General features: G+C 47.9%; 7 protein-coding genes across 9 annotated transcripts; 3 read left to right on the forward strand and 4 right to left on the reverse strand.

Annotated features, from left to right (window-relative positions):
- Positions 1 to 1,173: 1,173 nt before the first annotated feature.
- On the reverse strand, positions 1,174 to 3,222 carry LOC128303250 (putative neutral sphingomyelinase). Of its 2 annotated transcripts, XM_053040144.1 has the most exons (5): positions 3,080 to 3,222; positions 2,955 to 2,985; positions 2,812 to 2,891; positions 2,560 to 2,743; positions 1,174 to 2,185 (listed from the first exon to the last, which is right to left on the reverse strand). In XM_053040144.1, exons 1-5 carry the CDS (start codon positions 3,115 to 3,117, stop codon positions 1,310 to 1,312), a joined length of 1,209 nt encoding a protein of 402 aa, XP_052896104.1. In that variant the 5' UTR covers positions 3,118 to 3,222; the 3' UTR covers positions 1,174 to 1,309. The 2 variants fall into 2 exon arrangements, with proteins under 2 accessions (XP_052896104.1, XP_052896103.1); XM_053040143.1 differs by having other exon boundaries at positions 2,812 to 2,985.
- A 291-nt stretch (positions 3,223 to 3,513) lies between these two features.
- Positions 3,514 to 3,971, reverse strand: LOC128303262 (ejaculatory bulb-specific protein 3-like). The gene has a single exon (XM_053040157.1). It carries the CDS (start codon positions 3,968 to 3,970, stop codon positions 3,587 to 3,589), a length of 384 nt encoding a protein of 127 aa, XP_052896117.1. The 5' UTR covers position 3,971; the 3' UTR covers positions 3,514 to 3,586.
- A 1,354-nt stretch (positions 3,972 to 5,325) lies between these two features.
- LOC128303263 (ejaculatory bulb-specific protein 3-like) lies at positions 5,326 to 6,582 on the forward strand. Its single transcript, XM_053040158.1, has 2 exons — positions 5,326 to 5,379; positions 5,639 to 6,582. Exon 2 carries the CDS (start codon positions 5,660 to 5,662, stop codon positions 6,038 to 6,040), a length of 381 nt encoding a protein of 126 aa, XP_052896118.1. The 5' UTR covers positions 5,326 to 5,379; positions 5,639 to 5,659; the 3' UTR covers positions 6,041 to 6,582.
- Positions 6,583 to 8,103: 1,521 nt separating this feature from the next.
- Positions 8,104 to 10,395, forward strand: LOC128303245 (phosphorylated adapter RNA export protein). Of its 2 annotated transcripts, none has more exons than XM_053040135.1 (6): positions 8,104 to 8,317; positions 8,399 to 9,081; positions 9,191 to 9,300; positions 9,370 to 9,461; positions 9,531 to 9,792; positions 9,874 to 10,395. In XM_053040135.1, the coding sequence occupies exons 1-6, from the start codon at positions 8,258 to 8,260 to the stop codon at positions 10,131 to 10,133; spliced, it is 1,467 nt and encodes a 488-aa protein (XP_052896095.1). In that variant the 5' UTR covers positions 8,104 to 8,257; the 3' UTR covers positions 10,134 to 10,395. The 2 variants fall into 2 exon arrangements, with proteins under 2 accessions (XP_052896095.1, XP_052896096.1); XM_053040136.1 differs by having other exon boundaries at positions 9,203 to 9,300.
- LOC128303251 (cell division cycle protein 123 homolog) lies at positions 10,375 to 11,650 on the reverse strand. The gene is made up of 2 exons (XM_053040145.1): positions 10,884 to 11,650; positions 10,375 to 10,826 (listed from the first exon to the last, which is right to left on the reverse strand). Exons 1-2 carry the CDS (start codon positions 11,581 to 11,583, stop codon positions 10,453 to 10,455), a joined length of 1,074 nt encoding a protein of 357 aa, XP_052896105.1. The 5' UTR covers positions 11,584 to 11,650; the 3' UTR covers positions 10,375 to 10,452.
- Positions 11,651 to 12,023: 373 nt separating this feature from the next.
- LOC128303242 (transmembrane protein 184C) lies at positions 12,024 to 15,182 on the forward strand. Its single transcript, XM_053040128.1, has 5 exons — positions 12,024 to 12,459; positions 13,204 to 13,240; positions 13,312 to 13,589; positions 13,664 to 13,870; positions 13,961 to 15,182. The coding sequence occupies exons 1-5, from the start codon at positions 12,221 to 12,223 to the stop codon at positions 14,985 to 14,987; spliced, it is 1,788 nt and encodes a 595-aa protein (XP_052896088.1). The 5' UTR covers positions 12,024 to 12,220; the 3' UTR covers positions 14,988 to 15,182.
- A 376-nt stretch (positions 15,183 to 15,558) lies between these two features.
- Positions 15,559 to 22,106, reverse strand: LOC128303237 (integrator complex subunit 1). The gene has a single exon (XM_053040121.1). The coding sequence runs from the start codon at positions 22,104 to 22,106 to the stop codon at positions 15,645 to 15,647; it is 6,462 nt and encodes a 2,153-aa protein (XP_052896081.1). The 3' UTR covers positions 15,559 to 15,644.
- Positions 22,107 to 22,564: the final 458 nt, after the last annotated feature.

The raw sequence follows: 22,564 nt of genomic DNA on the forward strand, positions 1-22,564 counted from the left end.
ATTCAATGCGACGCAATTCCTTTTACGTCACGGAGTGCCCTTTCAATTAGAATCGATTTGCTGCTGTACTACACCGGTCAGATGGTTGCTGTTGTTGATGCTGATGGTAGAATATTCCATCCTAAATCGCACATCAGCGGATGGGAATTATTCTTCCGAACTTACGCGCTTGATTAACACACCAGGAAGCAGCTGAAAATGACTACCACAAAATTACGAAATTGAACCAAATGCTTGCTTCATCTCCTCTTCTTCGTGGGATGGTTTGAATTGCTGCTGCACTTGAGACTCTAATCCACTTTGCACCGTTCTTCCGACACCTCTTCATCATTGACGTCATTCTGGCGGTTTTTTTCAATGCGTGATCTTTCGACTGTAACATCTTCAAGATCGAAGATATTAATAGTGAGTTTCAATTGATTGTTGTGAAATAGTAACAGTTTCCTTTTTGTGCTACTATTTGTTGTTGTCGTAAAGCTCCAAATCGGTAGACGCGAAACAAAAACCTTTAAATTCCTTCTTTTTTCATTTCAGTAATGTCGGTTTGGTGCCAGCAGTGCAAGTGATGGTTTATTCATGAAAAGCCGCGTTTTCCATTCAATAAATGCTGGAAAATCTTCAAAATAGATTACTCATAGGTAGACGAGTGGCATTTTTGTTTTTTTGCGGCCAAATGCTACCAAGCGAAACCATCAGCACATCCTTCCCAAAAATAGGTTGTAGAATAGAGTTGATTTAAGTTAAAAAATAAGATACAAACGTTCCTTCCATGGTTCATAAACCACCAAAACTGAAACGCGTACCAGACAGTATGCTGACTCAGCTCGATTACGGACCAAGCTCGCTGGAAAGTTGGAAAATCTCCCGCCAGGTGTCGACATTAAACGTGTGCCGGTGCATCAGTACTGCGATGCGTGCTTATCGCAACGGCACATCGAGGGAATGCCCTGCAATTGCATGCCACGCTGCAGGCTAACACTATGACCATGGATCGTTTTTCCCTTCGGCTCATCGAAAGCAAATCTAAAATCGAAACAACAAAGAGCATTACGGTGATTTTCCCATGCGCTGGCGTGGCTTCTATTTCGGGGAATGTTTTGTATATCAACCAAGCCTTAACGAACTATTTGCCGTGCGTACTGTACGTTACAGTACGGGGGGTCGGTACATCAATCGGGTCGGCGGTGTGCAGTCTTCTATCGTTGCCTGTAATGTGTGGCGTGCTTTATCGAAGGTCATTTGTTTCAAACGGAAGGGGGCAAAAACGCGAACGCGCCAAAGTGGAATCGGAAAAATGCATTTGTCTGCTTCATTTTTCACTCGTCGCAGCGTAACCGCCGGAGCGGCCGAGACTGTCGAGGCTGTACCCTTTCAGGGCAATTTCCATCGAAAGTTTCCCCGCGAGTATGCCGTGCTTCTCCATCACGTTCCAGATAGTGGCCATTACGACGAAAAATATGATGACAGCACAGAGCAGAAATTTGAGCACCAAAAATGCTATCTTCAGCCCGTACGGTGCCTGCAGTTCGAGCAAATTGATCAACACGATGATCACCCCGATCGCCATCAGGGTGTAGCTGCGTCGGTGCGATTCCAGCTGTTTTAGACTCTCGTTGCATATGGCCACACTTTCACGCAGTGCCAGCACTGCTTCCCGTGCGACTTCTTCCTGCGATTCTCGGCTACAACTTTCCTCCTCTCGCACTTTGCATGCGATCAGGTTCTGGATGGTGGAAGTGGACGATGTTTTTTTCAGTATCAATTTGGCATACACGGCCTCGTGGTCTGAGTAGCTACACGTTTGGCCCGGGACTCGTTCTGGCAGTGGTAATCGATGCTCCAACAAACGTCCATCGTAATTGTCCCCTATACGATACATGACGTAGTCGATCCGTTTCCCGTTTGGTTGCTGCTTGGCCACCGTCGGATCAGTATAGCTGTTCGTGTGACATTCATTCGTGCCAACGGCGCTACCAATCGATCTACGATCGTATGAATCCTTCAGCTTTGAACTGGTTACTAACACACGGTAAGCAAGATCGCCCGGTTCTGTATTGAGATCACCGGCCAGCACTTGCAGCACCGACTGTCCGCGCGTACTCTCAATAAACTGAGCCGTATCATGCGCCTGTATTACACGATGAGCCATGTAGTCGTCACACTGTCGGTTGTATTCCGCATGAAGCTGTTCGCCGCGTGCAGGAGGAAAGAAAGATTTTTAATTTAACGTTTGCTCGAGTGCGCATTAACATATTATGGAAATTCACTGCCATGCGTCCCCGATCGATCATATTGTGCCGTACAGGAAGTAGGAAGTTACTATCATTCAAGACCAGCGGCGCCTAATCGCCACCGTGTCGGAGTAAAATAAATGATATCGACATTAACCCCATCGGTGTAAAAGGAATACAACAAAATCGTTTCGTAAATGATGTCTTAATGCTACAAATCACGTCACACCGTGACTAGATCGAATCTCTAAGCAGAACCAGTCATTTTACGATGCTGATCTGTTGGCTTACACACTCCCCGGCGGTTCATGATTAATGCAGCACTTACATGAGCGACGTACACATGCACCAGCTGATCGTTGACGGCAATCTTGGCCATACCGACCCCTTTCCCACCGAACCAGTCACCGTGCTGAATGCGATGGATGTACCCGTTCACGGACCAGGCATGGAAGAAAGCCGATACAATCGGATAGCGCGAGAGAATCGCTAACCCTGAACCGACGACTCCGCTGGAGGGGAGAAGACGAGATGATTCATTAACACACCTTTGCCATCGTCACCGGTTCTGCTTACCTACCTGTAGAAATAGTGGCAAAACGGAAGCATATTTTCCACACGCTGCCTCAAATACTGATAGTCACTGTCTGACCACACTTCCTGCAGTGACACGATATCATAGTTACCGCTGGCCAGCACATCTCCGATAGCCTTCACACGTACCTCCCGATCCTTCGACACGTACGGAATACCCCTGCGCGGTACAAAGACACAACACAACCAACAGGACAATAACATTCAGTGCACAAAAAAGATTCAATTATTTAGCTAATTGCAACCACACTTACCAAATATTCAACGTCAAAATACTTAGCTCCATAGCCATTTTGAAACCACCCTATTGGCGTATTATTTGGACTAAAAATCGATAGATTAACACACAATTTAGCAAAGAATTTCATTCAACCAACAAGATACACCAAAAATCACATCCTCCGAATGCTTTGTTTTGATTTGAACGGGATGAAAGAGTGGATTGCACAACTGTCAAACTTCGACTCGTTCGGGAATACAATATTCCAGCAGTCGACCTCGAAGCTATAAACCTTGTGCAACATTTCAATGTCAAACGATGCAACACGTTTGGCGCGTGATTTTTTCAAAAATTGATAAATCGAATTTCTGGAGTAATTATTCTTTCAGTCGTTTTAAAAATCTCACCTTCCATATCAAGAAAAACTAACAAAGACACATACCATTTGTTTAACATCCAAAGGTTTATCACATTTTATTTTTGAGATAACATCAACAAAACAATATCACAGAGCGACAGATCGTTCGCCCACCCGCGAGCCTTATTCCAGCTTGATGCCCTCCTTCACGGCCTCCTCACGGTACTTCTCAATGTACAGGTTCTCCGGATCGTACTTCTTCTGCAGTGCATCCCACTGCTCCTTGCGGTTCTCAATCACGTAGTTGATCACCTTGATCGCACCGCTGCGCTGCTTCTCGCTACACTTGGCACAGTTGGTCTGCAGCGCTTCCGGCAGGATCTTCTTCAGCTCGTTACCGTCCGGAGTGCAGCGGCCCTCATCCATCAGGCACTTGAAGTAGTTGTTGAACAGACGGTCCGACTTCAGGATCTCATCCAGATCGATACCGTCGTACTTGGTGGTGTACTGTTCCTGGGCGGCGACGATGGCCAACAGGGCAAACGCGATGGCGACGAACAGTTTCATGATGGCAATGGTTGTTTGTTTGGCGACTAGAAACACCACAAGAACGGACACAAAAGGGAAAACGATCAAATTAGAATTATTAAACACTTCAACACATAACCAAAAGCTATTAACACACTAAATACTATCTGTTAACTAACCGAAATGAATGCGACGGTTGTTTGCCAGAGAAGAAGCTCTCGAATTGCGATGGAAGCACCGACTGTACCGAACTGCAGAACCGCGATCGTTTTTATACCTCTAAATCTAAACAATTCTTTCGATCAAGGATATCCCCGAACAGTACCGATGAAGCTCTCGAAGTTTTTCGTTTTCGGCTACACCCCACCGCCAAACGAGAGGGGAGTTCTCTATTGTCCGATTCCATTGCGGCCGGTGCCGTTCATCAGCGCACATAGAGCAGTGGTAGGAAAAAAAACAGTTTCACCAATAGCGCCACCTGCCAACAGTAGCGAACTGTTACGCACCTACAACCCACAACCTTCCAGCGTAAATTTGCACGACCCCATGGACCGCGACTCTCGCCTCAGATGCGCGTGCACCGCATCGCGCCACTTCCGCCAGAAAAAAATAGCACCTCTCTCCACTCCCTCGTCGTTTCGCCGCAAGTCAGCTAAAAGCCTCACCGACGGATTGGGTATCGATAATAACAATTATAAGCAACGCTAGACGATGCATAAGTAAAATGCAGTCAATGGGCCACACGAGCGGATATTGCAAGGGTAGGAAACGGCACAGGTCCGCAACATGCGGTCCAACGCCGCGGAAGATGACGAAGAAGAGTGGCTGCTGCTGTTTCGTCTCTTATAGAAAAAGGTGCTAAAATGAACATCGCCACCTCTTGAAGCACTCCGCACCTCAGCATCTAGACGAGGAGGACTCAAAATTACCAGAAAACCCCCGGCTCTTTTAGCGACATGGCAGCAAAGGAGGAAAGGTGGACAGGAAGGGAGGGGCCACTGAAAGTTCACGATCATGCACTGATCCATCCCCCGCTCGATCTATTTCTCGTTTGTCTCACCTTCCCAGGCACCGAGTGGCACCTACCCCTACCCAGTGATTCGAGGAACTACCATCTAATCAACTCAGTGCAGTTCTCGCTCCAATGCGTGCCAACGTCATAAGGTGTCGTTCGGCTCGTAGTCGTCATACCGGACGAGTGGTATCTAACCGGCTACCTGTGGAGATCCAAGTGCATGAGACCGACACGAGAGTTAACCTCTCCCGGTGACGATGCTTTCGTCATGGCAAACCTCTCCCAGCACTACTAGTCGCTACTAGTAGTCGTATCTCCGGTGAGTTAAATATATAAAAGGCTTGCCGGGCCGGTAGATAGAGCACAGTTTTGCAGTGCACTATCGCGAATCTACACACTCCTTTTCAACGATATACCAGCTCTAACCCATCAGGTTAGTATAGCGTGAAAAGTGACCCAAGTTGCGCCAAAGTTCCTAGCAGCGTTCCTAGAGATCTTCACGCACTGTAGTGATCGTAGCAAGATAACGTTTTTTCTTTGTTTTTCAAACAACGAACAAAGTTGTAGACCTGATCAGTTCGTGCGCTCGTTGCATTGCGTGTGAAACGTTATCGATTAACAATTCAAACTACAAGTGTTTTCAGCGCCTCCAAGCTTTCGATTCTAGCGAATTTCTAACTCTCCTTCGACAGAACTCATCCAACGCTCCAACCATGAAACTGTTCGTCGTCGTTGCCCTTGCCCTGGTCGGTACGGTGGCCGCTCAGTCGTACACCACCAAGTACGATAACGTCGATGTAGAGGAAATTCTGAAGTCGGACCGCCTGTTCAACAACTACTTCAAGTGCCTGATGGATGAGGGCCGCTGCACTCCGGACGGTAACGAGCTGAAGCGTATCCTGCCGGACGCGCTCAAGACGGACTGTGCCAAGTGTAGTCCAAAGCAGCGCGACGGCGCGATCCAGGTGATCGATTACCTCATCAAGAACCGCAAGACGCAATGGGAGACACTGCAGAAGAAGTACGATCCGGAAAACAAGTACCTCGAGAAGTATCGCGATCAGGCCAAGAAGGAGGGAATCGCGCTGGAATAAGACGGCTCAACGTGTGATCGTGACGATTGGTGAGCAGTGATCCGGAAGTGGAACCAAGGGCAGATGGGCCTTTGCCGCAAACCCAAACAAACCACCTCAAACACTTAACGCCAGTGGTGTTTCCTATAGCGAGCGATACAACAACTTTCGTGTCCTTTCCGTATCGCACTCGTTTTACCACATCCTGTCCATGAGTCTCTCTCTGAGTACTGGTTCTTCTCTTCACCGATCAAGGACACCGTCAGTGAGGCGTGCAAATGGACGGAGGTGCTCAACGCCGAAATACTTCGTTAGGAGTTAAGCGTGAAAGTTCCAATGCTCTATTGAACTCTAACCCCTTTTTGTGATATCGTTGTCTGTAGAGTACTCACCGCTATAAAGATGGCCATTTTATTTGTTTTTTTTTTATTGGTATATTGTTACGTTATGTTTTTATGATGTTTACTCGTCGTCTAGTGCGACAACTCAGTAGAAATTTTGCGGAAGTCCTACAACAACATAAACAGGATATAGCTGAGCAATAAATCCAATGATCGATACTTTCTAAACATCGTGTTCTTATCATTTCCGTGCGCAGTGTTCCATGAATAATACCCATTTTATTCCACACATGCCGGTAATTAGATGTGATGGGTTTGGTAGCTGTATAGCTTCAGCCGAACTACCAACACTACCAACCGTATCGATCAACACCGATTCAAAGGCGTGGAGGAATCTAATTTATGCATCCGAAACGAAGGTTATTACGCGTGTTCTCTCCTGCCTAGAGAGCGTGTGAAACACGACCAATAACTGCACTACGTACGCCCCTCGATTAGACTCGCTGCGAATATACGCCAATTTTTCCATTGAAGAAACTGCCCCTTCGACGCGCCGATAGATAATGCCGACAGGTCGAACAGGTCGGGTCAACTTGCCCGAACCGGAAGCACCGGCCGTAATCGTCAAACGTCACTGCTAACGGTAGTGCCCTTTGTACCTTTGCCAGACGCTGTTTGGGGTAGAGAAAGGGGAAAAATCTCAGTCATTGAGTATTCCACACAAACAACAACTAAGTGGCCACCGTTATGTTCCATGCCCAGCATCTTAGAAACGTGATCAACATCAGTAAAGTGGTAATTATATTTACTAATTGATACCGCGCTTGAATGGGTCGTGGTTTGTTTTTTGTCTATAATGCTACTGCCGATTCCGAGTAAATTGTGCTATCCTTTGTGCAATATGCGTTGTCGATCTGTTGGTCGACAACGCCTCGTTTAAACAGGGGGGAAATCCCTCCAACGAGATATCGTATAATGATACTCGGTCCGTTCGATCTTTGGAGGGAGCGATCACATAACCGTTTCGTTAACGATCGCAGCATACAAATATTTAGCGTAGCGCGGTGTGCTGCCAAAGCAAATAAAGATGTGCAATGCAAACTATTTGCGAGACCAATCCCGTTTTCGGTTAGTGATGGGTTATCCAGTGTGGATACATGAGTCCATTTCGACTTCAACGCCGAAAAACAAAATTCTACTAAAAAAAATGCTCCGGATTATTTTGGAGTTGACACCGGATTACGCCAGCGTTTACATCGCCAAGTTTTGCTCAATTTTCCATCGGTTTTTTTAATAATTTTTTGAGTATTTTTCTTCAAACATAGTATAATGATATTCCACAGTATTGGATTAAGATTGGGAGTTTCCTCGGGGTTTCTAATTGTTGCCAATTTATATTTCAACGCTATGCTTTGCTGTCCTTCTCAGTTTTCTCCGGGCTCAGGCGCTAACACCTATCCGGAGCAAAATTCCAATTTTTTTAATTGCATGTCGAAGTTCAAAACGCTTGTCCTAAACGGAATGTTGGATGATAAAGTCAAACTGTGAACCAATTTTTACGAAATGCCCAGCAGAAGAAATATTTAAAATCAACGATGCATTCAAAGAATCTGCTTTGGCGTTCAAATGTGAAACATTTCATCTAGGAGAAACTTTCCCATAGCGATACCGTTTTCAATCAAATCGGCGTACTGGCAGCCGTCAAAGAAACGTCAACCAAGCGCCAAACCCGCGACAGTTTGATTATTTCGGTGATACATTTTTCTTGTAAAAGCGAACGCGAATTTACGCTTAAATTACGCACTTATGGCGTATTTCTAGGCCGTTTGTTGCCTACTAAATCCCCACCCGTTGTACTCGTGCCGTGGGAATAGCTTTTTCACAGAAGGGAGCACAAATGATGGAACACGAGACGCTGAATTTGCCGAGTCCAAAAGACGACCTGGAAGAAGGAGAAGTAATGCATTGTTTTCTCAAAATCCTTGTTCCTTAACCAAACTTAACGATTTCCCTACTGCTCCAATCGTCGCCGATTTAGTTGTCCGATAGTGATAGCGATGGGTACACTCCCCTTGCACGGCCGGACCTGGCGAAGAGCGAGTTTGCATCGGTCTCTGTTAGTCTGCCGAGACAAATGGACATCGTCTCCGACGAGCATGACGACGATGAACTTCAGCAGGATAAAAGTGACACGGACGGTAGCTCTGATGAAAGTGGTGGCAACATACGGCTTGGCTCTGGCAGCTATTCCAAACGAATGCTAGGTCAACCGTCACGAGCAGGGCATCAGCGAACGCTGAATGCCCATCCGAAGAGCGTCGTTGCTGGCAAACCAAACCCCGCGCATCGTGCTGCTACTACTGGCCGACCGAACAAATATAACATATGGACGGAAAGTCTCCAGGAGGACACACTGATGGAAACGATGCGGGGTTGCGATGTGACCGCGAACGGAATGCGTAATCGAGACGTCGAATCGTACGATTATAAGCTTCGGTCACGGTTGCAGAGTGGCAACGCATTCGAACGGCTAAAACGCCGTCAATCGAACTCGGACGATTCGGACGGATATGCTGGTGGTGGTAAACGCATGCGAACGTCTCATAGCTCCTATCCTGAGCCGGAACCCCAAGAACGGCGAGGCAGTGTAAAGGATCGAATTGGCAAGCGGAATAACAGCACCGACAGTAACAGTGACGACTGTGCACAGAACGCTCCAAGGTATGTTTCACGCTTTTCTGCACACAATGTGTTGGGGTATGAAATGAGCACCGCTGGTAAAAGGGAATTAAGTTAAGTCCGTACAATATGAACGTAAATTACGCCCTAGATTCGATTGCAGGCACATACCGGATCTGAATGTGGAGGAGAACTGTTCCAATGAATCGTTCGGCATCGAGCTGGCCGGCAAACTGTGCGAAACGCACACCGATCTAATGGGTAAGGGTCGAGCTTGGTAATATTCTTCATATCATTAACATAATGAAGGGTTATTTTGGGATTTTTCAGTGCGTGTAGTTGAAGCACTTGGCAAGGAGATACCTACGAAACTCTTCAAAGAAACTCAGAAAATCGAAGCCGATGGAGGAATGCTAGTTATGGTAGATTTAATCACCTTATTAAGCAGTGATCACCACACTTATATTGAATTCGGTTTTATTCCACCACAGAAAGGCTGGCGACGACGCACACCGGGTGGAGTGTTCCTGTTTCTCCTGAAACATTGCGAGGAGGTAGACCAGGAGATTAAAAAGACCATCTTCCAAGAGGACAAAAAGGCGAAACAGAAAGAATGGAAACTAACGAAACATTTAAACCGAGATAAGAAGGTGGAAGAACTAAAGAAAACGCTTAACCGCCAAGCGGCTAACGATACGGAACTACCATCGATACCGATTATGTCCCACTTGAAGGCGGAAACACACAGCACTCGTGAGTGAATTGTAGACAAGCAGCTCCGTATATCTTTTCCCTATTGTAAAAACACATTTCTTCCATTTTCCATCCAAACAGTTTCAAATCCACCACCATCTCCGGTGGGAGAGGAAAACTTCGAAGGTGGTTCCGACTACGAGTCACGCAACATCCACGTAAACGTAACAACCAGTCCGGACAAAGCGTTGCTACACACGAACGATACGGACAAAGACTCGGACGCCTGTCCAGAGGACACGTGCCGACTGTTGCCGGACGGTCCGACACCGATGCGTAGTTTGGCCAGCTACCAAGAGGACTGTCTCGATATTACGTGCGATGACATGGATCTCTTTTAGCGGCAAACGTTAAGACAACTGTGGCCTACATTTACGTTAAGGGTAGCAACTATGTATGCACTTTATGAAACGAGCATGTGCTGACGAACGACGGAAGCACCGCCAGCGAAGGAGAGAGAAGTTAACGAGACATTAAGTGAAACAACAACAAAACTGCGGTGTTACGGTCAGAACTAAAGAGCGACTAAACTCCTTGTAAATACTCGAGAATGAATTATACTAACCGTAAGGCTTAAAATTACAGAATGAACTGTTCACGTACAAGTTATTTTATGGTCTAGTATCTGTTCAGCGCATAGATGTACACATTTTTAGGACATTAAGGTTGGTCCTCTTCATTATCGTGAAGTTGTTGCAGATTGCACTGCTCAATCAATCGGTTCACCAAATTGTTACTGTCACCCTCGGCACTGAACTCTCCCCCGGTGGATGCGTCTGATGAAGCGGCACCTTGAAAGAAGTTTCTGAAATCTTGGGGAAATCCGTACACGTTGCGCTTGATGGGCTGTATGCCGCAATCGTTCGGCAGGTAACGGAATTCTGGATCATCCTCTTCTTCATTTGTTATTACCAGTGACTCATGTTCCAGCTGGTCATAATCGAACGCCAGGCTATCGGAATGTCCCTTTCCGTAGAGCGAAAAGTCCAAGATGATGACTTTATCCTTCGCAGGACGGTAAACGTCGAAAACATCTGTGGAAAAGAGCGAATAACTATTATCAAGCCTTATGCGATGCATTACACACTTACAATCATTCATAGGGAAAGTATTCTTAATCTTCTCTTTGAACAGTGACACAATATCCGTCACAATGTCGGTTCGTTCACGCGCTATATGCTCATGGTACGATGGCCAATGTCGCGGTGAGATCGCCATCAGTGATCGATTACGCACAAAGCATCGAAACTCCGACCCAGGATGAATGTCTCGCCACTTCTTCAACACGATATGATACCCACTGTCATTTACAGTGGAACGCTCGCGGAAGTCTTCCTTGCAAAAGCTGGACGCTTTCAGCAACTGATACACATCGGTAATGTCGCGCACACACAGCGATTGTCCCAGCGTTATCCACTGTGCATCTTTGGGGCAGTGCCAATCAGTTTTTAAAAATGCCGTTCCTCCAAGACTCGCAATGGCATCCGTGAGTGTTTGCGAGAATGCCGTAAATGCGGGCTGCTCTTCTTCAGGTTCCTCTGCCTCACTGTCGCTTTCACCAAACTCGTCGTCGAACGCATTATAGTGCGTGGTTTGGAATCCTTCACCGGTGCTCACGTCGGTAAAGTTGGTACACTCCTTCGGCAGGATAAGCATATCTTGCCGCAGGTAAGCCAACACATCTTCTGGCACGGGAATGATGCAAGATTTGATCGTGTCTTTCCGAAACAGATCGTACCAATTAACGTGCATGCAGGCCTGCTTTTCGACCTCAACATTACGAATCAACATTTTAAAAAATTTTAATGCGAAAAAATCCGTAAAAATGACCAATTTCCAAAGTGATGAAATGCACAGCTGGATGTTGCACAGGGGAAACGAACTACGCAATGTTTTGTTTACCAAACAGAGCAAGCGAAGCCCTTTGACAGGTTGCGTTTGGCAGCTGTCAAGCGCAGCAGATTGGGCTTTAAATTTCTACGAATTCTCAATTCACTCGACGTCGCAGTGAAAAAGTTGCATTATTTTGTAAACAATAACATCACGACAAAACTGTTGTTATCTACACGACTGTGAGCTAATCGAATTATATCACATTCGACTGCGTGTAATTCGACACGCGACAAGGCTATGTGTTTGCGGATAGAGAAAATCCGTCTCAGAAGTGAAACTACGTGAAAATGACTGCGTGTGGTGCCGTAGAGTTGGATTTCTCCCCTCGGTGGTAATGAAAATAAAGGGAGAACCATCTAAAACACGAAAAACGAACGATAAAACTGTAACCAATCAGCAAACTCTCTACCGAGCGAGTAGTTGAATTGTTTCTTGAAAGGATGTGTACGGCCTAGTGGTCCGTTTGTGTTGTGCAAAGAAAGAAACCTGTGCGGTGCAGGTCAGCAAAGAAAAAATAGGCCAGCACGGAAGCAGAATGTGCATACATTGGCGAGTCTGGTTACGGCCACTGCTGGTAGTGCTGTACGTACTGTTTGTCATTATTGTCGTCCCGCTGCTGATCGCGGATTCGGTAAAGGATGGCTTCACGCGCAAGGGACAGCTCATCCTGATCGGTGGTCTGTTTGTACTGTGCGCCATACCGATCTCGATATGGCAGATCGCACAGCACACCATTCACTACACGCAGCCCCAGCTGCAGCGGCATATCATCAGGTACGAGATGCTCCACGGCAAATTCATCACACCCGCAAAAAGATGGCTGTTAAATCCCTATCAAATTGCGGAAAACCTTGTAGGAAGTTTTCTTTGCGTCTTATCAAACACATTAAATGCCATGAGTCATGGTGTTTACGTCTTCTTTCTACCAATCTGCACAGAGAGCAGAGCCAACGATAGTACTGTTAAGTGCTATGCGATTAGAAGCTAAACAAATGTAAACTCACACTTGCTGGCTGCAATAAAAACCAGGTCACCGTGTATGCCTGCGTAGTAACTACAGACTTTTCGACTTCAATCGATCCACTGAACCGTGGAAAATAACATATGAATGTAGAAACGGACGGATTTGGAGCTAAGAATGGAGCAATAGAACAAGCCGAAAAGTCTCGTAACATCGTGAACATGCTTAACTGCTATGTTATGTCTTTCAGATTTTAGCAGGAAAATTGAAAACCTTTTGATTTTCTTGCTTTAGTCCATATGCATTATCAACTTTTGATAAGAATTTCAATTCAAAAAACCACAAGCAAGTTTTTGTCATTCGATCGATTCTCAATGAATCATCGCTCATATGTGTTCAGGAAGAAAGGCCGCCAGCGATCGGCGTTATCATGCCTCAACGCTCGGACTTTTCTTGATCTTCGATAATGTAACATAAATCTTCACAGCATTTCGAGTGTGCTTATCATCTGGAAGCCATTCCAATTAAGTTTTTTTCATAACGCGTTATCGTTTCAGAATCCTGTGGATGGTACCGATCTACGCACTAAATGCGGTATGTACGCCGATTGCTTCTTATTTTCGTGATGATCCTTTTTTCAATGCTTGCTTTTGTTTAATTCGTAGCTGCTCTGCCTGATCTACCCGAGCAAATCGATATACATGGACAGTATACGCGAGTGTTACGAAGCGTACGTCATTTACAACTTCATGAAGTATCTACTAAACTATCTCAACCTGGAGATGGACCTGGAGCGGGCTCTAGAGTTCAACACGCAAACGCATCACTTCATTCCCTGCTGCTGTCTTTCGACGTGGCAGATGGGCCGGGAGTTTGTGCATAACTGCAAGCACGGTATACTGCAGTACACGGTCGTACGGCCGCTAACCACAGTCATTGCATGGTAAGGAACGGCAAATCACACTAGCGCTAAGTTCTGCTAAACTCATTTAATATTGATCTCTCATTTATACACAGCATCTGCCAACTGAATCACGTTTACGGTGAGGGTCAGTTCCAAGCATCGGTGGCATTTCCGTACCTTGTATTCATCAACAATTGCTCCCAATCGATCGCAATGTACTGTCTGGCACTGTTCTATCGAGCTACCCGCAATGAGCTGCGGGCGATGAAACCGTTGCCAAAATTTTTCTGCATAAAAGCAGTCATTTTCTTTTCATTCTTGTACGTATCAGCGTTACCAATTAAGATAATTTAGTTTAAGTTTAACAATTTCACTAACCTCTCTCAACACTCTCTTTCTGGCTTCAACAGTCAAAGTGTGATCATCTACTTCCTAGTGTATTATGGCATCATAAAGGACATCTTCGACAGCAACACGTCGGAGTTCGAATCGCAGCTAGAACTGTCGACCAAGCTGCAAAACTTTCTCATCTGCATTGAAATGTTTTTGGCCGCACTGGCCCACCACTACAGCTTTTCGCATCATCCGTACGTGCTCAACATTCCAGTAGGTCTGATCGCGCGAGGTAGCATCAACGGAAGCAGCGCGGGTGGTGCTGGTGGGGGTGGCGTCAACGGAACATCCCAACCCTGGTACTATGGGTTTTTGACCATGCTCGATCTGTCCGACGTACGGCAGGACGTGTCCGAGCATCTGGGTGAGGTGGGTAGCTCGCTAAGCCGTCGCTTTAGGGGCCGTGCCGTGTATGATCTGGCCCCGGGAAGCAGTAGAACCTGTGATATGAACATTAGCGGATCGGAGCGTGAATTCCTGGTGTCGCAGGAAGGCGGAACGAATCTGCTCGCGAGCCAATGCTACCAGAGCGGCCTGTACTACAGTGCGACTGGGACGGGGACCGGTGTATCACAGCTGTACGGTAGCGGTGGACAGTCGAAACCTTCCGGCAGTGGTACGATCGGCAATGCAAAGTACGGTGCACTGGACAGTGGCATCAGTATCGTTAGGCCGAAGGTGGAGAAGCTCGTCGAAACACCGAATGAAGGCGCACCACCGAAGGAGATCAACATTTTCAACCAGTTCCCTTCAACGAAGGCGCTTAATCTAACGCTCAGCAAAACTCCAAGCTACGAGAATTTAATTTCACTCAAAACGGATGCCGTTCCGGCGACGTCACGCGGTACCAAGACGCAAGCTAGTCGACAGCGTTCGTCGAACAACAGCAACAGTGAATCGAGTTCCTCCCAACGATTGATGCAGCGTTCGGAGAGCAATGGAAGCGATTGGCTTAGCACGCCCGATGACGAACTGGGCATCGACGTCAAGGGTGTCAGCACGGACAATATTAATATCAATACGAATCGCCATCGAAAAGCGTAAAGCGTATCCTTTCGCTCTTAATGCTGGCCACCATAGAAGTATTCTGGTTGCAATACTCATGTCAGAAGGGAAATTAGGCAACCAACAAAACGAAGGCGTTCGCCACTTATCTCAGCTTTGTTGTGCGTCTTCGCTATCGTACCGAGAAATGTATCGAAATTATCATTTTGTTTTAATCTCAAATCTCATAACGGATAGACTGTGTTTTCAATCGTATCGTATCTGTGGTATCAACGTCAAAAATTCCTTTCACCGAAATCCTTCGGTCCATGCGGATGCGGATCGTTAGGCAAACCCTAACACACTGCTTCACTGTGTGTATGCAGCAGCAATAATTATTTAGGCTATAACACTATCCCGACACAGTCAATCTGATTCTATGTTCAACCAAGAATTAAATTCCGTTTGTTTTGTAGGCATTAGTTTGGATACCCGTATATCGTCCAGTCGAAAATTACGAATAAATTATTTACATATAAAAACGACAAATCGCTACGACAGAAATACGATTTTTCTCATCATCTTCTGATCCGTCGTTGATGGGTAGACTATGGTCTATGGTGAGTTTTTGTTACGGTAAGAATAGATTATTTTACATTCTATATGACCTTACTCTAATATGTCTGTGCTACATTAATTCCTATCCCTTCAAATAGTTTAACAGGCATGCTGCTTCTTCAGTGCCTGAACACAACGCCGTAGCGCATTGTACGTGTTGATCCGGCTTCCGATGCCCAGCTCGAAGACAGCCTTCAATATTTGTGGCGTGTGTTCCTGCAGACACAGCGTGTACTCCGTCGTCTTGTCCAGCGCACTGTGCACCACTGCAACGTCCTCATGGTTAAGACACTGTACAAATGCAGTCAATGCCGTCCCATTCGTATCAACGCTGCCCGGGCTCTGCTTCAACCAACGCGTCACCAGATTATGCGCCATTTGTCGGATTGTAGGCGACGGGTGTTGCACGAACCGGATCACATCGTCAAAGATGTCTTCGAGCAGTGCCGGTCGCTTAACGGACAGTGCGTCCAATTCCATTAACGGGACAGAAACTTCATCGATGTCTCTGGATCGTAGCACCGCGACGAGCTCGGTCCAGTGGTTCGGTAGAATATCATTCTTAATGGCCGGTGCCAGCATCAGCCCCACTGCTGCACGGCCAGAATCGCCCAGTTTATCACCAACGGTGCTATCGTTGATGGCGCGCTGAGCATCCCTTCCGACGTACGATGCTGCGCTTGCTGCCAGCAGGTCCAAATCGGCCAGAATACCAACGGATTGCTTCCGAGCGAATGTGCCCGTGTGGCGTAACATTGACAGACCTTGCACCAGTTGCTGCAGCGCGTGCAAATCAAAGTGCTGATGGGAAAGATCGATCAACACGTCACCGTACTGCTCTATGAAGGCAATGGCCGTGGCCGGATTTGCCCCGATGTATGCTTGCAGAAACTCGACAAAGCGGTAGATCAGTGTGTAGCTTTCCTTAAATGTACCGTGATGCTTCAGCAGCTGGAAAAAACAATCCAGCCCGTTCTGCAGCCCTGCACGATAGCAATCGTGATATACGAGCGGTGCCAACAGCTCCAGTATGCCCATCACCTGGTGGAACAGATGGAAGTGATACTCCGAACGCAGCACGTGCAGATCCATGTGGGCACGACCCTGTAGCAGTGCGGACAGTACGGACAACTGTCGCAGCAGTAGCGTTGGATGCGATGCGGCAAGCTTCCGCACAATTAGCTCCATTTCTGCGGACATGGTTTGAAAGTCGCGCGGATTGTTCAGACACGCGATCGTCGTAATGATGTAGTACGTGAACTTGTCCGCCACACATCCACCGGGCTCGTTGCGCATATCGGCCTGGTATAGTTCCGTACAGACGCTCGGCAGGATAAACTTCATGGGCGGTAGGTTCAGATACAGCTGTTGCAGAAATTTTCTGGCCGCGGAAGCAAAGTCGGCCGCATTCGCGCGACGCTCACAGCCCTGCACGTACATCACCATACCCAGCAGCATGGAAAATTTGCCCGGTAAACACTGTAACAGTAGCTTCACGCGCTGACTCAAACGACGAACTGGCCCTGCCGCACCGTTTTCCTCCGCCAGTATGTAATCGATGAAGGTACAAGATTGCGCCACGTTCAGCGTTACGATATACTCGATCTGTTCGTGCTTCGGTACGGCTTTGTCCCGTCCCTGCCAAAGGCGCGGATTGCGCGTTAGCGTATCGATGAAATCTAACACCGAGGCGGGATCGTACGCGGGATTGAACGATCCCATCAGTAAGTCCACCGTCTGGTACAGTGTAGCCCAGCTCGCCTGATGTGACATCAGCGACAGCAGATATGGGCGCGAATTCGACAAGCTTCGACTAAATAATAGCTCCATTTGCAGCTCCTTGTTGACCCGAATCAGCTCCGAGTCTGCGTCGGCCACCCAATCGACCAGCAGCCCACATTTGTTACACTCAGGTTCGCTTTTCACTTCCATCCCTTCTGGTCTGCTACCGTTTCCTTTCAGCATGGTGGCTGCGACACTGATCAGTGTTTCCCGGCTTGTGCGCCACAGCTGTTGCATTCCTTTCTTTTCCACATCGGCAGTTCTGGTAGTCGAGAGTACCTGCAGCAATTCACCGCCAAACGTACCACCAGAGGTGCTGACCGTTGATTCTTGCTTCCCATTTGACCCATTCGCCATACCACCCGCCTCTTTCTGGGCGTGACGTATCATCTGCGTCCGCTTGCTGACCAACACCTCCAACAGGACGGTATTCGACGTCGGATTAATACAACGAATAACCTCATCCAGCACATGCAACATATAGTTGAGATTTTCAAACTTTTCGATTGGCGTTTCAAACAACGCCCGAAAGAAGCATACAACTTGCGAGTTCTGCACCAATCCCTTTATCAAACCCTGACCTTGGGGACTCTTTAGCAAACGGCCCAGGTACGAGATCGACTTGTTAGCGGCATATTCCTGTGACTTTGACGATGAGTTCATCAGCCGTTGAATAAGCTTCCGGTACTTGCCCATGGCGGTGCGGTTTAGCTTCAATGGGCAGGTAAGCACCAGCTCGATTGCTTCCTCGATCTCCTTCGTCTTCGAGCCGGATGCAGTCCTTGCATCGGAAGACACAGAACGGCGCAGATCAGCGCCAGAAGTCGATGGCAACAGCTCAATTCGGTACGGCTCCATTACGCTCCCTTCTGCGGATGCTACCAGCGGTTTCGCTTCCTTTTCTTCATCGATCACCATCTTTTGCTCCCCGGAAGCGGTAGCCAACTGTTGTGGCAGTAAATCTAGCGCCTTAACCGAAATGTGTCCATTCTTGGCACCGCGTGCCCGTTGTATCTCTATTAGCTGTGCGAGATAGCTCTTGTTCAGAATGGCGGCATTTACCGCCTCGTACTGCACGATCACGGCACGATCGAGCAGGGCCAACAGTTTCGACATCGAGCTGACCGGGGTGCCGAAGTTCTGCACAAACAGTACAATTTGATCCGGTGTCAGCCCTTGCAGCGCGGCATCCACAAGCCGTTCAACGCTGCTGCGAATCATCTTCAACTTCAGCCAGTCGGGCAGAATGCACACCGGTTCCGAACCATCCACCGTGAATGCTTGCGGAGGCGGTGAACCTTCCGGGAACCAGTAGTCCAATATTTGTCCCGCCACCGAAATGAACGACGAATGTGTGAGCAGTATCACGAAGGCCTGGATGATGTTGAGATGGATGTGACATTGGCTTTCGTCGGCGAATTGCACCAGCAACAGGTCGGGATATTCGGTGAACGCATGTGGTATAACCTTCGCATCGCGTAGCTTGATCAGGAAGTTATTAAACATGACAAACAAACAGTTGAGCGTCTGGATGCGCTGTTCGCTCGGATCTGCTAGCGTGGGGATAATGTTCGCAAACACGGTGGTACGTTCAACAATCAGATGCGACATGTCCATCACATGTTCCAGCATTGCTTCTTCGCCATCTATTGCGCTATGTGCCGCTACGAACTGGATGTATACCATCACCAGCTCGGGAATGTTCTCCACCTGGCAGGCAGCGCGCAGCTGTACGATCACGCTCGGTCTCACGTACGGGAAGTGTGGTATCATGGGCAGATAGCGTAACAACCAGTCGCCATTGTTAGCCTCTATCGGAACGGTGGCACCAGGGTCGTACTCCTCTTGGAACACTTTCAGCAATAGCTTCAATCCGCGAATAGCTGCCTGTCGGGAGGCACTCGAGAACGATGACAACCGACGAAGGAAATACTCCAGCACCTCTCCGATCATCATCTGATGCTCGCCCGTTTCGTCCTGCAGTACACGCTGCAAGTACAGCAGCAGTTCCGCTTCACGGCTCGCTTCAACAATGACCGAGCCGGAATTGGCAAGCAGAAACTCACACAAACACTGAACCGGCAGGTGGTTGAAGTCACCCTCGGAGTTTTGCACCAAATCCGCCAGCCACGGCATCGATTGTGACGTTCCCTGCCGCTGGATGATCTCAAGCAGCAGGTCCGGCTTGCGGCTGCGACACAACAGATGCCCCAACCGGTGACTAACGTTAAGTTGCTGTATCTGATCTAGGACCGGATTCGGTGGTCGACGTGCTACTCCACGCGGATCCATCAATATCAGCTGGGAGAGAAGCAAACTGTTCTGTTCCGTAATCGGGTTCGAGGCAAGATGGTTCTCAAACTCCAATATCTGGGCTTTCTCGAGGGCTGCTACTGAGAGCTCTTCTTCGCATGGTTTCGGCGGTCCAATCTGATTCGTAATGCACATCTCCATCAGCAACCGGAGCATCGGATACTGTTCCCAGCAGAACGATCCGAACGAGGAGGGATTGTGGGCCGAGATGAGCAGCAAAATGATCCACGTTTTCCAGTACAGGGATGAGATGGCGAGATTGGGCGGCTCATAGTCCGTCGGAAGAACGATATTATCCGGATGGTGATATTCGGACATCTTGAACAGCAGCTCGATAATCTTCAGATCGGTGATCTCCAGCGGTGGGTAGTCCATGTGCCGCAGGGACCCAGCCCTTCGAACCAGCTGCTCCGTAATCTCCATTGTATCCTGTATCGAGAAGGGAATCTCCTTCTCAATACCAATCAACAGTATGCACAGCATGAGGCTCTCTTGCAACGGAATCTCGGACACCATTCGAAGAAGTGGAGCTCGTTCCGGCTCCGGTGGCCACTGATCCCCTTTGGCGTACGCCTCAGGAGAATCTAAAAGCAGCAGCTTGTGCAGTGCCGCCTTATAATCGCTAGCAGCAATCGGTTTGTATACCCTCGGTACGACATCCTTCATCCAGGCGAGTGCCTGATCCTGTATGATCGACTGCTGCTGATAGAACGCACTCAATGCGGTGGAACTTTTCGTTTCGCGACCACTGCGGATGGAAACGTTTGCTTCGCGTATTTGCGGCGACACGGACAGGAACATGCACAGACACACGAGATCGACGATTGAGTGGAAGATACGATCGCGAAATTCTGAGCTAGCAATCTGCGGCGTAAGATCCGTCCGGTTTTGGAGCAGCACCTTGCAGAACACGGTCAGGTTGATGTCGTAGCGCAGCATCTTTACCAACTCGCGAAGGAAGAATCGCAACGTGCGCAGCACATCTTCACGCTGTAGTAAAAATTCCTGATAGATCTCCGCCAGGTTGGCGGCCGATTCGGTCGGCTTCGTCTGGAACATCATCGCCAGCATGCCCATGTTGTTGGGGTTACGCGCATTGGAGAGTTCATTCTGCACGACATACTTTAATAGCGGGGTTAGTATTTCCGGCTGGCAGTTGATCATCTCCTTCAACCCGATCATGAAGATGTTAATCAGTGGTTTCGATTTCAATCGCACCTTGGCCAAGTTGGAGAGCACCTCGTGCTCTTTTGGACTCTGGCCCGTCACGTTGTAGCACAGGAAGGTTAACAGTTCCTGTACCGACTTAATCAACTTCCCGTTGTGGATCCATATTTCTAGCCGCGGAACAATATAAGCGCGTACCTCCAGCATGCCGGACGTTAGTGAGATATATCGCAGCAAATTCTTCGTCGAACAGTCCGGCCCTTGTCGACGGTTAAGTTGATCCTTCATCGCGTCCACCACCATACGCTCGAGCTGCTCACGCATATGCCCAAATCGGGGTGGATTTGCATCCGGATCTTTGCCCAATGCATCACCAAACATCCCGCTGTCCGTTGAGTGTTCCTCGTCGGGCAGTGTGCCGTCACGCGTCGTTGGATTAAGTGTACTCAGCTCCGGCTGTAGCATCCACTTGGGTGGTATTTTAGTGCCGAAAGCTGCCACAATATTATCGGTAAACGGGGCACACTCCTCGTAATCCACCCACACACGATCATTGATCGCATCATCAATGTACGTCCGGATGAAACTTTCTGGCCACTGCTTTTTATCGCTGTATCCTCGGGCGAGCAGATTGCACGCAAGAATATGCATCGTTGGATTGTTGCGGCCCTTGAATGCATTCCCACCGCTATCTCGCTTCAGCACAGCGATCAATGCCGACGTGATCGTCTCGTTACAGAACAAATGTGGCCGCAAACGGGCCAGATACAGCAGCGATAGTGATAAAACTGATTCAGATTTCGATTTCGGCGATATGAGCAGTTTGATTGCACCGCAAATATATCCCACGACGCTGTCGCTGTCTTGTTGCTCAATGGCCGAAAGTACGGTCGCGGCCAGGTCTACTGATTCACACTCCATCGCACACTGTTCCCAGTACTCGAGAATACTGCTCGAGCTAGAGCTGTCTCCGCCGGAGGAGATCTTACTCGTACCGACACCGGATACGCCGCCCAACCCGGCGCTGCTACCACCTCCTATCGAACCACTCGCTACAGCTGAAAGCTTCATTTTCTTCGACGCGGTTGGACCTCCACCGCTACCCAGCGCCAACGAGGAAGACGCTTCCCGTTTGCGGTCCGATACCACACCACCGACAACGACCCGAGATTTGGCATCGTCACCACGTGAACCACCAACAGACGATTTGGAACCGAGAGCATACAACTCCGCCTGCGGATGGCTTAGCTGTTGCTTCTTGGTCGCCCGAATACCCGGCCCAGATTTGCCGCGATCCATAGCTTAGTTTCAAAACAACCACGTACGGGAACCTGATTAAAATAGTGCCAGTCCTTCAGCTAGACAGTTTATGTCCAGCCGGCGGACATGTAATAATGTTTTGTAGTGGCAAACTGTTCCTCTATGCAGTTTCGGTCCCGATTTTCTATTCCAAACACGCAAATAAAATGATCATCGGCAAACGTCACGATTTCTTCCAAGCGAACTTTTTTTTCTTATCGCGAAACTGACGTTAACTGTGACATTTGGTGCGGCCATGGAAATAAATAAAACATTCTTTCGTGTATAGAATGGTAGCGTCGCAGACAACGTCATCCACTCTTTTTTAGTTGATTTTTTTCATTTAAATTTAATGAGATGAACATTTACAATACACCAGTAAACTGTTCTAAGATCCAACAGTTATTAGCTAGTGAAAATTTCTAGTGATTCTGCTCGTACGTATCATCGTGAAATAT

This window comes from Anopheles moucheti, chromosome 3, assembly GCF_943734755.1.
Source record: "Anopheles moucheti chromosome 3, idAnoMoucSN_F20_07, whole genome shotgun sequence".
In the NCBI taxonomy this organism is placed as follows: Eukaryota; Metazoa; Arthropoda; class Insecta; order Diptera; family Culicidae; genus Anopheles; species Anopheles moucheti.

What these genes read in the sequence shown, in the direction of transcription:
- LOC128303263 (XM_053040158.1), top strand. Translation starts at nt 5,660, where the DNA reads ATGAAACTGTTCGTCGTCGTTGCCCTTGCCCTGGTCGGTACGGTGGCC.
- LOC128303251 (XM_053040145.1), bottom strand. Translation starts at nt 11,583, where the DNA reads ATGTTGATTCGTAATGTTGAGGTCGAAAAGCAGGCCTGCATGCACGTT. An exon ending in TACTTTCCCTATGAATGATT is followed by an intron (nt 10,827 to 10,883) that starts GTAAGTGTGTAA and finishes TCTTTTCCACAG; the next exon opens with ATGTTTTCGACGTTTACCGT.
- LOC128303242 (XM_053040128.1), top strand. Translation starts at nt 12,221, where the DNA reads ATGTGCATACATTGGCGAGTCTGGTTACGGCCACTGCTGGTAGTGCTG. An exon ending in CTGCAGCGGCATATCATCAG is followed by an intron (nt 12,460 to 13,203) that starts GTACGAGATGCT and finishes TTATCGTTTCAG; the next exon opens with AATCCTGTGGATGGTACCGA. An exon ending in CGATCTACGCACTAAATGCG is followed by an intron (nt 13,241 to 13,311) that starts GTATGTACGCCG and finishes TTTAATTCGTAG; the next exon opens with CTGCTCTGCCTGATCTACCC.
- LOC128303262 (XM_053040157.1), bottom strand. Translation starts at nt 3,970, where the DNA reads ATGAAACTGTTCGTCGCCATCGCGTTTGCCCTGTTGGCCATCGTCGCC.
- LOC128303250 (XM_053040143.1), bottom strand. Translation starts at nt 3,117, where the DNA reads ATGGCTATGGAGCTAAGTATTTTGACGTTGAATATTTG. An exon ending in ATTTTGACGTTGAATATTTG is followed by an intron (nt 2,986 to 3,079) that starts GTAAGTGTGGTT and finishes TGTACCGCGCAG; the next exon opens with GGGTATTCCGTACGTGTCGA. An exon ending in TGCATGTGTACGTCGCTCAT is followed by an intron (nt 2,186 to 2,559) that starts GTAAGTGCTGCA and finishes CGCGGCGAACAG; the next exon opens with CTTCATGCGGAATACAACCG.
- LOC128303245 (XM_053040135.1), top strand. Translation starts at nt 8,258, where the DNA reads ATGATGGAACACGAGACGCTGAATTTGCCGAGTCCAAAAGACGACCTG. An exon ending in ATGGAGGAATGCTAGTTATG is followed by an intron (nt 9,462 to 9,530) that starts GTAGATTTAATC and finishes ATTCCACCACAG; the next exon opens with AAAGGCTGGCGACGACGCAC. An exon ending in GGCGGAAACACACAGCACTC is followed by an intron (nt 9,793 to 9,873) that starts GTGAGTGAATTG and finishes CCATCCAAACAG; the next exon opens with TTTCAAATCCACCACCATCT.
- LOC128303237 (XM_053040121.1), bottom strand. Translation starts at nt 22,106, where the DNA reads ATGGATCGCGGCAAATCTGGGCCGGGTATTCGGGCGACCAAGAAGCAA.